This window comes from Erinaceus europaeus, chromosome 9 (assembly GCF_950295315.1).
Source record: "Erinaceus europaeus chromosome 9, mEriEur2.1, whole genome shotgun sequence".
NCBI classification, from domain to species: Eukaryota; Metazoa; Chordata; class Mammalia; order Eulipotyphla; family Erinaceidae; genus Erinaceus; species Erinaceus europaeus.
The window spans coordinates 117,529,202-117,542,733 of record NC_080170.1 but is presented as its reverse complement, the minus strand read 5'-3'; the positions used below and the strand labels follow the sequence as shown (position 1 = coordinate 117,542,733).

General features: G+C 39.0%; 2 protein-coding genes across 2 annotated transcripts; one reads left to right on the top strand and one right to left on the bottom strand.

Annotated features, from left to right (window-relative positions):
• Nucleotides 1-3,923: 3,923 nt before the first annotated feature.
• On the top strand, nt 3,924-4,491 carry LOC103122993 (keratin-associated protein 19-5-like). Its single transcript, XM_007533607.2, has one exon. It carries the CDS (start codon nt 3,978-3,980, stop codon nt 4,209-4,211), a length of 234 nt encoding a protein of 77 aa, XP_007533669.1. The 5' UTR covers nt 3,924-3,977; the 3' UTR covers nt 4,212-4,491.
• Nucleotides 4,492-9,268: 4,777 nt separating this feature from the next.
• LOC103122992 (NHP2-like protein 1) lies at nt 9,269-9,655 on the bottom strand. The gene has a single exon (XM_060197032.1). It carries the CDS (start codon nt 9,653-9,655, stop codon nt 9,269-9,271), a length of 387 nt encoding a protein of 128 aa, XP_060053015.1.
• Nucleotides 9,656-13,532: the final 3,877 nt, after the last annotated feature.

Genomic DNA, 13,532 nt, shown 5'->3' with positions numbered 1-13,532 from the left:
TTATTGCTGGGACTCAGTGCCTGCACCATGAATCCACTGCTCATGGAAGACATTTTTCCCCCTTTTGTTGCCCTTGTTATTGAAGTCTTGTTGCGGTTATTATTATTATTGTTGATGTCATTCCTTGTTGGATAAGACAGAGAGAAATGGAGAGAGGAGGGGAAGACAGAGAGGAGGAAAGACAGACACTGCAGACCTGCTTCACTGCTTGTGAAGTGACTCCCCTGCAGGTGGGGAGCCGGTGGCTCTAACCGGGATTCTTATGTTCTTGCTCTTGGCACCATGTTTGCTTAACCCACTGCTCTACTGCCTGACCCCCTACCAGTCATTTCTATCAAGAACAGCACAATAGACCCTTTTGTGGGCCCCCATAATACCTTGCCCTCAACTTGGATAAACAATGGTAGAGAATGTTCCATCCTCTGAAGGGAAGCTGGGCATGGATAGGAGGCATCTATGCTACACCTGAGGAAAATGGGTCCTGATATTGGGGAAGCTTGGAACTTCCCTACTTATGGCCACAGAATGTAATCTCAGATCTACAGGGATGCATAGGTCACACAGGCTCCTAAGCTTAATATGGTCCCCAGATCACATCAAATCGATGGGGTTTAGAGTCAACAATACTTATACACCATATTGGGGATCTACTCTCTTCCCTGATACAGCTTTCTGGTGCTGCCAGCCATGACATCATCTCTCCAGACAATAATTAGGATACACCTATATATCAGATTTCAGGCTCTGGCAAAAAACAAGCAAACAAACAAACAAAACACTAGTATAGCCACAGGCCCTTTGGAATATAACTAAAATATGCCTACTAGCTATCTACAAAATGGAGACCCCTCCCCCAACTCTTCATCAGCCTTTAGGTCCATGACTGGTCAACAATTTCTTTGGCTTTGTATGTTAATTCTCTTTTTAACCACCAAGTTCCACATGCTAGCATGATGCCGACCAGACTTCCCCGAATAGAAAACCCCACCAATGTATCCTGGAGCTCTGCTTCCCCAGAGCCCTTCCCCACTAGGGAAAGAGAGAGACAGACTGGTAGTATAGATCGACCAGTCAATGCTCATGTTCAGTGGGGAAGCAATTAGAGAAGCCAGACCTTCCACCTTCTGCATTCCACAATGAACTTCGGTCCATACTCCCAGAGAGTTAAAGAATAGGAAAGCTATCAGGGGAAGTGATGGGATACAGAGTTACAGTGGTGGGAATTGTGTGGAGTTGTACCCCTTTTATCCTATGGTTTAGTCAATGTTTCCTTTTTAAAACTAAAAAATAAAAAAATCAAATTAAAGAAACAAGAATAAAACCAAGGGCAGAATTCATAACAAAATATACTGTGCCATATTTTAAATAAACATTTTAATACTTTTTAACATATCTGATGATTACTTTTCTAGTATTTCAAATAGATTTGAAATATGTATGATGACATCATACATATGTTTCCCCATTGTGTTAATCTGTCTAATGTTCCTGATGGAAATGATACAATTGGTATCTTTTTAGGACATTTCACATTAGAAACTCAAAAGGTCAAAATTCCTTCAGGATGCGGACATAAATATCTTGGATAGAGACAGGTTTTAAGTATAGACTCTTCCACCATTTAAAGAACAATTAACATTCATTGCATATCTGAAATAGTTGTACAATTTACATTCACATGTTGTGGTTTGAATGTAAAAATGGTCTGGTTGACCATCAGCAATGAAACTTGTATGTTGTTTATATCCCTAATTAATAGTAGTCATTAAATAATCCAGGTCCTTGTCTCATTAATACTTTTAGTATAAATTTTTTCTCTAAGTTTTGCTCATACCTGTGGACACCTAGCAGTGCATATTTCAATGTCTCACTATGCTTAATTACAATATATCTTTTCCAGTAGTTTCTATTTCCTTTAGCTCAAATAAATCCAACAAATATCAGATAGATACCTTGCAATGATAATTAAACATACATTTAACTTACATGTCCTAAAAGACTCAAAGCAGGACTTGTGTTAAGAAGAAATTGTCATCATTTGTCTCTTATTGATGACTTTGTAAGCTGAAGGTCAGCTTTCAGAAAGATAAATTACCAACATTACCATAAGTCTTGTAAATTAAATGAAAAGACATTGCCAAATTCTCTGGCAGTTCTTTGGGGGAAAAATAAAAGTATCTGTATTGTGATGGTCAAGCGCTTAAGTAATTCAATTATAATAAGAAAACATTTTTTTTACTTGTCTGTCAGCATTTTGGATTTCTCTTTTGGTCAGTATTCTGTTCATATACTGTCCTCACTTTTGGATGGGGTAGTTAGTATTTGTGATGTTGTTTTGATGAGATCATATATGTTTTGTTTGATGTATGGCACATAAACTTCTCCCATTCTGTAAGTAATTTCTTTGTTTAGATAGTGTTTTCTTTTGCTGTGCAGAAACTTTTCAATTTGATCTAACTCCATTGGTTTGTTTTTGATTTAGTATTCCTTGTAATTATATTTGTATTGTTTAAAATGTCTATCGAATTTAGATAGAAAAGAGTTCTCCCAAATTTTCCTCTAAGTTGTTATCTAAGTCATTAATCCATTTGGAATCTACTTTTGTGTGTGGTAGAATGTAGTGTTTCAGTTTTATCCTTATGCATATTTCAACAAGAGACTTTCTTCTTTTCCATTTAATACTTTAAGATCCCCTTTCAAAAAATTATATATCAGTAGGGGTGGGTGCTTATTTCTGGGCTCTCAATTCTATTCCAATGGTCACTATGTCTATTTTTGTTCCAATATTAGGTAGTTTTGATTATTATGGCCCTATAATATAGTTCGAGATCTGAAAGTTTGATGTCTCAGTTTTGTTCTTTTTCAGAGAAATTCAAATAAAGAAAATGAGATAGCATGTCATTCCTGTGAGAATGCCAACATCAGAGGCTGTGAAGGTAAGAGGAGCATAGTTGGTGGGAATGCAAATTGGTCCAACCCTTATGGAGAGCAGTCTGGAAAACTCCCAGAAGGTTAGAAATGGACCTACCTTATGATCCAGCAATTCCTCTCTTAGGGTTATAGCCTAAACCAAACGCACACATCTAAAAAAGATCTATGCATACCTATGTTCATAGCAGCACAATTTGTAGTAGCCAAAACCTGAATGTTACCTAGGAGTCCAACAACAGATGAGTGACTGAGTAAGTTGTGGTCTATATACACAATGGAATACTACTCAGCTATTAATAATGGTGAATTTACCTTCCTCATCTTATCTTGGATGGAGCTTGAAGGAATCATGTTAGGTGAGGCTGATAAATAAGATAGGAGAAATACTTGGACTAGGTTTGTTGTTTTACACCAGAACAAAGGACTAAGGTTGGGGGTCTTTCATGTCCTGGCCCATGATGATGGGGGAAGATCTAGGCTGGAGATGAGAGTGTTTTGCAGAAAATAGAGAAATTTTTCACATGTACCAACAACTTTGCCTATTATAAATCATTAATCCACCAATAAAAATATTAAAAAATTCAAAATATCAATGGCATAAAATAAACAGGGAAAGAAATATAATTTGGAATTTTGTAAAAGTATCAGTAATATATTTTTATCCTATTTGAAAATATGGGATATTTCCCCATGTTGTTGATTTTATTCCATAAAGAATGTGCCCACCATTTTGAATAGCAGTGGGGAGCTATGATGCCTGGCAAGGTGGTTTTATAGATGTCAGTCCACTCAAGCCCTGTCTTTGAAGATACTACAATCACTGTCAACATAGACTCAAAACTATTTGGTTGAAATCTGTTCAAAGAGTCTTAAATTGGAAGATTAAAGATTGGCTTTCATGCCTTTGAGGCCATGGAATGAAGATTATGCTAGTAAGTTTTGTGCGACACACCCTTCTGGGAGGTATATAAGAGTCCCCTGGCAGAGAGAGGCATTCACACTTGAAAAACACCTTCATACAGACATCACTTCCAATTCCTGACACCATGAGCTACTACGGCAACTACTACGGAGGCCTGGGCTACGGCTATGGTGGCTTCGGCTATGATGGCTTTGGCGGCCTGGGCTGTGGCTATGGCTGCGGATGGGGTAACTGTGGCACTCTGGGCTCTGGCTCAGGTTATGGAGGCTTTGGATATCGCTCAGGCTACGGAAACTATGGCTATGGCTACAGTCGTCCCTCTTGCTATGGAGGATGGGGATTCTCTGGTTTCTACTGAAGCAGAAGCAAATTAATGCTTTAGAAGATAGAATCCTAATATTACGCCATTGTTAGTTGTTTCCGAGTCTTTCTCTCTGTATCAAGGCCTACTTGATGTTCTGATCATCTGCTGACCTACATAATGAAAAAGACTGGCCTCAATGAAACCCTGAAATTGATCAACTGCCATACTTTATTCTATGTAGGGATCAGGACTTCTATAGATTGAGTCAAAATTGTCCACATAAATGTGGTAAATGTGGTCAATTTTCAATAAAACCCTTTTCTCGCAATGACAATGTGAATACTGTGTTTTCTGTGTGTACTGGTGTTTATTAATTTTATAGTTACTGTATAAACTGATTATTTTGCTTTAGAAAATATTCTTTTCATGATGACCTTTTAAGATGCCTTAGTATCACATTTTTATTAAATGTGAACCTACTTTCTTCATCACCATCTTGAATTCTCTGGCGTCTAGAAACCATTTATTTTTAAATTATTAATTTATTATGAGATAGAAAAAATGAAGCATAATGAGAGATAGAGAGGACCAGAGCAATGCTTACCTCTGGTTTACGGTGGTGCCAGGGATTGAACAAGGGACCTATGGGTGGGCCGTCTGGTATACAGACTGAGCTATTTCCACAATCCTTAGTGTTTTCCTTTTTTTTTCTCCCTCTCCTTTTCCTTCTTTCCTTCTATCTATCCATCCATCCTTCCTTCCATCCATCCTTCCTTCCTTCCTTCTTTTCTCCTCCCATTCTTTCTTCTTTTCAATCTCTCTCCCTGCCACCTCCCCCTCTTTTTATTCTTCTCTGGAGGGAAAAAAAACAAAACAAAACTATACCTTCTTTATACTTGGAAAGCTGACTTTTCTTGATGAAGCCAGTTGGAAAGCTTCCAATTACCAGAGAGCCAAAGCAGAATGAAAGTCAATTAGAATTTAAAAATAAGGAAGCACTTTGATTTGAAAATGAATGTCCTAGAAAGTAGGAAAACCAGTTCATCTAGTAGAATACAAACTCACAGTGTCTAAAATTCTAGGTCTGAGCCCTCATACCACATAGCAATACCACGAATAAATAGCACTAAGGAAGTTCCAGGAATGGATGATGGAGAGATTCTGTGGTGTGTGTGTGTGTGTTTTTTGTGTGTTTGTGTGTGTGTGTTTTGTATGTGTGTTTCTTCCCCCCCCATCTCTCTCTTTCTCTCTGTCTCTCTCTCATTTATAAAAATTAAAGAATAGAAAATTGGGCCTTCCTGAGACAGAAGAGAAAAAAGAAAGCACATCTAAAAGTTATAATAGGTATAGTATGGCTTAGGATGGAAGTGAAATTGAGGATTAAAAGTAAATCATAATAGGCATTTATGTATAATCTTCTACATGACAGCATCCATGTTTGCCTGAAAGGCCCATATTATGCCTCCCTGGTGTGTGCCTTTTCATTTTCCTGAGTAAACCCGAACTTCCCTGGGCAGATGACCCCATCAATGTATCCTGGAGCCCCACTTACTCAGAGCTCTGCCCCACTAGGGAAAGAGAGAGACAGGCTGGGAATATGGATTGGCCTGTCAATGCCCATGTTCAGTAGGGAAGCAGTTACAGAAGCCAGACCTTCCACCTTCTGCACCCCATAATGATTATGGGTCCATACTCCCAGAGGGTTAAAAAATAGGAAAGCTATCGGGGAGGGGATGGGATATGGAGTTCTGGTGGTGGGAATTGCGTAGAATTGTACCCCCCTTTATCCTATTGTCTTGTCAGTGTTTCCATTTTATAAATAAAAATTATTTAAAAAAACTAGAAATATAAATGAGAAAAAAACTGAAACAAACAAACACCTGTGAGGAATACTGAGATGTAAGAAGGAAAAAAAAGGCCTTTAACAATGAAAACAATAAGCAAAAAAGTCATGGGACATATACTCACTGAAGTGCTACTCAGTAGCTTAGAAGAACATATTGTGTTCTTTGGGACAAAATGAATGAAACCAGCAGTGATTATGCTTAGTCAAGAAAGTAATGAAGTGATGGACACCTACTGGGTAATTTCCTTTATATGTGGAATATAGAGAGAAGAAACACATAAACTTGAAAAAAATAGAGAGATACTGTCATCCCATGTCTGTGACCTTGGGAGAGCCATCCTGGCTAATGCTGGAGGAATGAGGGGTGGAGTGGAGGGTGCACTGGCTTTTGGTGTGTTGAGGAATTGCACTCCTACTATCTTATAATCTCATCTATCACTATTAAATCATTAATAAAATATGTTAAATAAACAAAAACATGGGCGAGGGAACCTATGTAGTGTTATTGTACATTCAGGAGGCTCTTGGTTAATTTCTTAGTTGCACATAAATATAAACTAAAATAAATTGAATTAAAATGAATGATCCTCCTGGATTCTTTCAAATAGGGTGCTTCTTTACTTCACATCAGTCACGTAGAATAAAGAGAACAGAGAGATGTTAATCTTATTGATTTTTGTTTCTCTGAAGGTACTTTGTTGAAGGTAACTACGTTAAAGAAAAATTAAAGAGGAAATTCTTGTTGTGTCATTGCAGCTAAGGTGCTGTAAATATGCAATAAACAGATCTCTAGAACCAGACCCAGTATATTGCATGAGTTTTAAAATATTTGTTAAAAAAAAACTAATTAGTGAGAAGGGAAGATAATTAACATTTCTGCTCTAATATATGCCAAATAATTTCAAAGTGGTGTGTGTGGGGGGGGCGCATAAGAGTTAGAATATAGGGGGTGGGTGGTGGCACACTTGGTTAAGCGCACATGCACAAGGGCCCAGGTTCAAGCCCGCAGTCTCCACCTGCAGGGGGAAAAGTTCATTAAGTGGTGAAGTGGGACTGCCAGTGTCTATCTGTCTCTCTCTCTCTCTTTCTCTCCTCCTTCCTTCTTGATCTCTCTCTCTCTCTCTCTCTCTCTATCCAATAAATAACAAATACATTTAAATAAAGAGTTAGTATATAAAGAGACATGGGCAGTGGCATACAAAGTTAAGTGCACATGTTACCAAGAAAAAAGACCTCTGCTTCACACATACAGGAGTTCAGCTTTACAAGAAGTGAAGCAGGTCTGCAGTTGTCTTTCTCTCCCTCTATCTCCCTGTCCTCTTCTCTCTGTCCTATGAGAGGGAGAGAGAGAGAGAGAAAGAGAGAGATAAGTATTCAAAAACTCTAAGAAGGAAGTAGAATATGTGGAAACTATGAAATTTGGAGACAAGTAACCTGGACAGTGCATATAACAAAGTGGGCAACTTCCCTCATAAGATGATAATCTCACTGCTCCCATAAACGTTCATTCATAGTGTTACAACATTGTGGGTAATTATATTAATTCCCTAGGGCTGTTTCAACAAAGTGTCATGGATTATATGGTGTAAAATGAGAGAAATTCATTGCCTTGCAGATTTGGTGAAAAAAAGTCTAGATAAAGGTATCAGCAGTGTCTTGCTTCTTCAGACACTTGTGGGAGAAATCAGTCTTGTCGCTTTGTCTAACCTTAAGATTCTTTGATTTGCCACTGCTTAAATGCAATCTCTGCCTTACTTGCCACATGGTTCTCTCCCTGTAGGGAGATCTCTCTGTGTCTAAATGTCCCTCTTCTTGCCTGAGCACTAGTCATACTGAATACTTGTGCTGAAGATGAATCCATCAAATGATATATTTTGGGTCTCATCTCAACATAATTAAATTTGCAACAAGCCCATTTCCAATGAAGGGACACGTCTACACGTAGATTAGGACTTTTTGTTGGCTTGTTTGTGGGGAACGGGTGTTAAGAGAATAGTTTAGCCCATAATAGTAATCCATGTTTTATGTTTAATGTTATTTTTAGATGATCTCATTAGTAGTCAATAGACTAGAAACAGGACTCAGCCTATGAATTTTACATTCCAGCATTAACACTTATTCCACATTTTAAAACATCTCTAATTGAGATTTGTGAAGAAAAAATGGTGACTTTTTGCATGGGTTATGTTTTAACTGACAATTAGAAGGTTATTAATAGCTGCCTATTAGAGAGAAGTTTTCTTTTCAACAATAAGACAGTATGTAATTTTATTTATTTTTTAATTTTTAAAATTTATTTTAAAAAGAAGACATTAACCAAACCATGGGATAAAAGGGGTACAACTCCACACAGTTCCCACCACCAGATCTCCGTATCCCATCCCCTTCCCTGACAGCTTTCTTATTCTTTATCCTTCTGGGAGTATGGACCCAAGATCATTGTGGGATGCAGAAGATGGAAGGTCTGGCTTCTGTAATTGCTTCCCCGCTGAACATGGGCGTTGACTGGTTGATCCATACTTGCAGCCTGCCTTAGAGAGAAGTTTTAATTCATACCTTCTGGTAATGCGTACAACCCAACAACCTCATCAACAAAAGCAGGGCCTGTAGCCTTAGGCAGCTTCCAAATTGATTTCAGAGAATCGGTTTATATTTTTTTACTATCTGTTCAAATAAACGATGCACATCAAAGTCTTTCTCCCAGTCTTTATCAGCAACAAGATTACATCTCTAGATTGTGTTTTCCTCCATAGATGATCACTCATTTCTTAGGCAGATGCAGCCATACCCCAAAACCTACTTTAGAATTCCTCCACATGTCCTCACATAAATAACAAGAGATGCACTATGTGGCGTCGGAACAATCCCTTACATGTCTTTGTCTTTCAATAAGAAATAAGTGAAGGGTCCGGGTGGTGGCACACCTGGTTGAGTGTACACGTTACAATGCACAAGGACCTAATCTCCACCTGCAAGGGGAAAGCTTTGTGAGTGGTGAAGCAGTGATGCAGGTGTCTGTTTCTCTCCCTCTCTATCTTCCCCTACCCTCTCGATTTCTCTCTGTCACTGTCCAATAAATAAAGATAATAAAAAATTGAAAAAAGAAATAAGTGAAAAGTCACAATAATAGCTTTTGAACATTTTTTCTGTGTGACAATATTTTATAATAATAGAAAGATGGAAATAATACAGGCTAACAGATGATATAATACACAATTTTGGCAGGAGGGGAGAGTCAGAGGGAAAGTATGGCTGAGGTCACTGGTTAGACTAAGAGCCTTTCAGTGGACTGCTGAATGGACTGGACCTGCTGCTTCAGCTGGAAGCCTTCTTTGATGGTTACAGAACAAGCAATGGCAGGCCCGGAGACCCCACAGGCTCCTCCTAGAAGCCTCTTGGAGCTCATAAACACAAAGGGCAAGTTCTTGTTTTCACACAGCAGGGGGAGGTGCAGGATAATTTCCAGGGGCTCAGCATCTGCAGCTGTCACAGTGAACTCAGAGATGCCTCTGTTGAGAGTTTTAGTGGCCTCATTGGCTCCTTTCTGAAGCTGCTTGTAGTTGCGTGACTGCAGAACAAGGTCCAGTAGTTTCCTGGTAAGGTGGGCATCTGCGAGGTGATAGGCCTTCGGATTTACATCAGCATCAGTCATGGCAGCAGCCCAGCACTCTCACCAGTCTCCAAGATAGCACAGCCGCCAGCCCTCAGAGCAGGAGACAGGCTCTTAATGAAAGCCACACTGAAAACGGAGTCGAAATGACCGTGTGCAGCCAGATTTTGAACACTTTTTTTTTTACCTCACTCTCATGCTAATGCTACTTAAAATATTTCAAAAACTGTACAATTAAAACAAGCAAGTGTAAAACTCTGTGCTATAACCCGCTATAAAGACTCAGTCAGCTACCACTGTAAATAAACAGGGGCAGAGGTAAGTTTCCTGTTATGACTTTGTCTTTGTGGAACCTATGCAAGTCCTTGGAACACTATGTTGCTAGGTACACGCTTGTTTGTGTGATGAATTATAGCAGAAATATCCTTCCATAAGATATTTATTATAGTAATCTTTCACTTTTAATTTTTATGTACAGGATGATAGGTATCCCTTCTTATCAACATTTATCCACTTTCCACTTATCCACTTTCCCTACAGAATCTACCATTTTGTATATTAAAAGCTTAGATTTTCTTAAAATATTCACAGAACAAATTTTAAGTTTTTTTAAAAATTTTACTTATAAAATAGAAATATTGACAATACTATAGGATAAGAGGGGGTACATTCCATGCAACTCCCACACCCAGAACTCTGTATCCAATCCCCCTCCCTTGATAGCTTTCCTATTCTTTATCACTCTGGGCTGGGCGGGATGCATTGGATCGACCTTCTCGTGATGCATCCCGTGAGTACCCATTTATTGGGGAAACTGACAATCCTTCCTAGCCGACTGAATCCACATGGATCCCAGTCACTTTCAGCAACAAGCAGACATCAGGCTCAACCTGACGCTGTTGACTGGCTATGGAAGAAGGGCAAACGCTAGAAGAAATCACTCTGGGAGTATTAGCCAGGGTCATTATGGGGTGCAGAAGGTGGAAGGTCTGGATTTTATAATAGTTTCCCCACTGAATATGGGCATTGACAGGTTGACCTGTATTCCCAGCCTGTCTCTCTCTTTCCCTAATGGAGCAGGGCTCTGAGAGGCAGGGCTCCAAGACACATGGTGGGGTCATCTCCCCAGGTAAGTCAGTTTGACATCATGGTATTAACTGGAACCTGGTGACTAAAAAGAGTTAAGATATAAAGCGTAAGGACCTGCATAAGGATCCCTGTTGAGCCCCTGACTCCCCACCTGCAGGGGAGTCACTTCATCGGCAGTAAAGCACATCTGCAAGTGTCTTTCTCTCCCCGTCTCTGTCTTCCCCTCCTCTCTCCATTTCTCTCTGTCCTATCCAACAACAATGACATCAATAAAAACAACAATAATATTAACTACAACAATAAAACAAGGGCAACAAAAATAAATAAAATGTTTAAAAAATATATAAAACAGAATCAATTGTTGACTAATCATGAATCTAAAGACAAGAATATTGCAGATGAATATTTGGGGGTCTCTATTTTGGGAAAAGCTAGTAGGTCTATTTTAGGTATATTCCAAGGAGTCCTGACTTTACTAGTTTTTGCTTGAGCCTAACATCTAATATGCAGCTGGACGCAGGTTATTGTCTGGGGAGATGGTGTCATAGTTGGAAAAATGACTAGAAAGCTGGATCAGGGAAGAGAGTAGCTCCCAAATATGGGGAAAGTATATAAAGATTGTAGTATGATCTGGGGCCCTCTGCATCCCTCTAGGTCTGAGCTCACATTCTGTGGTCACAGCTAGGAGCATCCCATGCTGCACTAATTTCAATACCCATCTTTCTTGGGTAGTAGTTAGAGTATGTTGTCCAACCTCCCTTCAGAGAATGTAACATCATTAGTTAAGACCCTTTATCATTGAGGGCTCAGTAGATATCTTGACATTCTCTTCTGGCTTTTAGAGTTTGAGAGGAGATGTCTGCTGAAAGACTTATGGTTTTCCCCTGTATGTGACTTTTTGTTTTTCTCTTGTAGCCTTTAGGATCCTTTCTTTATTCTTACTTCTTTTCATTATAACTATGATGTGTCTTGGTGTCTCGTGGTCTGGGTTGATTGTGTTTGGGACTCTTTGGGCATCTTGGATCTTAATGTCCTTTCTGTTGTTTAGGTCTGAGAAGTTTTCTTCTATTATTTCCTCTAGGTTGTTTACTTCTCCTTCCTCTCTTTTTTCCTCTGGTTGGCCAATTATGTGAATGTTACTTATTTTGAGATCATCCCATATGTCTCTGTTGTTGTTTTCAGTGTCTCTCAATCACTTTTTTAGCTCTTTTACCTCCTTCTTAGTTTTCTCTAACTCATCCACTGTCTGGCTAATTCTGTTTTCTGCTTCTGTGAGTCTGCTTTCCATTCCCTCAGCTTCCTTTTCAGTTCAGCTATTTTTTTTTTTACATTCCTCAGTTACATTACTAGCTTGTTCAGCTATTTGGCCTCTTAGCTCAGCTATTTCAGCTTTCATTTCTCTTAATTATCTTGAGGTAGGTAGCATTTCCTTGAATGTCTCACCTGTAGTTTCTCTATTTCTGATAGCCTTTTCCTCAATAGCTGTCCTCATTTCTGTGTTTAATAGGCCAATTACTGTTTGGATACTTTCCTTATTTATAGTTGCTTCTGACTTAATTGGACTTTCTTCTGGGCTCCTGTCCTGATTCATTGTTGTAGCAGTTTTATTTGTTCTTGATTTAACCTTTTTTTTTTATTGGTGTGGTTTGTATTTTTCTGTCCTGTTGTTTCAATTGTTGTTGTGTGTGAGTACAAGCTACACTAAACTAAAGTCTTTTCACAAATGAAGTTACATACCTCAGAAAGTACAATAGCAACCAAAGAAAAGATTAATGCATTTCGACCAAAAGCAGTTAGCCAAGCAACAACTCCACTTCAAAAACAAAAACAGACAAGACAAAGTAAAAATAAAAAAGATGAAGCAAGAAAAGACAACTATCAAAATCAACTGTCAACTATAAATTATAGAGATAGTGGGAAGAGAAACAAAAGGAGAAAACACACACACACACATACATACACACAAGTTCACTCTGAGCCAGACTTCTTCCACAAGATAGATCACAAAAGAGTGACAATGAATACAGAAAGAAAAAAAAAAAGTGAAAGGAAAGAGATTTTTTGGATCAGCTAGGAGGAAGGAAAAAGAAAAGTGGAGAAAAGCAAGTTCCTCTCACAATGGATAGTGCACCCAGTCACTTATTAATGGAGAAAGCAACGATAGCTAATTCTGGTCAACATGGAGAGGAGCGAAAATAGACAAGTGCAATTAATACCAAAATAAAATAAAATACCCAAACAGTCAGTCTGCAGATTAAACCACTCCAAATTAGTCAAGCAAAAACCAAACAATTACAACTAGCAACTATCAAACAAACTCAAAAGGTAGATGGAAGAAAGACAGGCTATCTAACCCTGGTAAGCCCAAAGCCCTGATTGGTCAGGTATTCTGCCACTCAGACAGTGTTCAAGCCCCGTTCAAAAAGGGGGGAAAAAGCCTTTACTTGGGGAGATATTCCTTCTCCTTTGGATGACACTTCTGCTGAGCCAGGAAACTTGATAAAGAAATTAGCTCCATAGGAGGCTTTCCAGGAGAAGCTGGTATAGGGGTTGGTTTTGGGGCAGGGAGAGTGCAGAGAAATAGCAAAGCCAAGACTCCTGACTGAATCCCTGTTTCCTTTGTCCTTTCCTGCCTCTGTTTGCCAGCCCAAGGGTGGATTATATGACTCTTCCTTGGTTCCATCCTGACCTTCCCTTTCACTTTTTCTCCACCACTGGCCCCCAAATCCTACCCTCACCAAGATTCCCAGGTTGAAAGCAGCTTCCTTGCAGAGCTCATGCCAGGTATTGTCTCCAAGATGTTATCTTGGCTCTGCCTTCCCAATTTTAA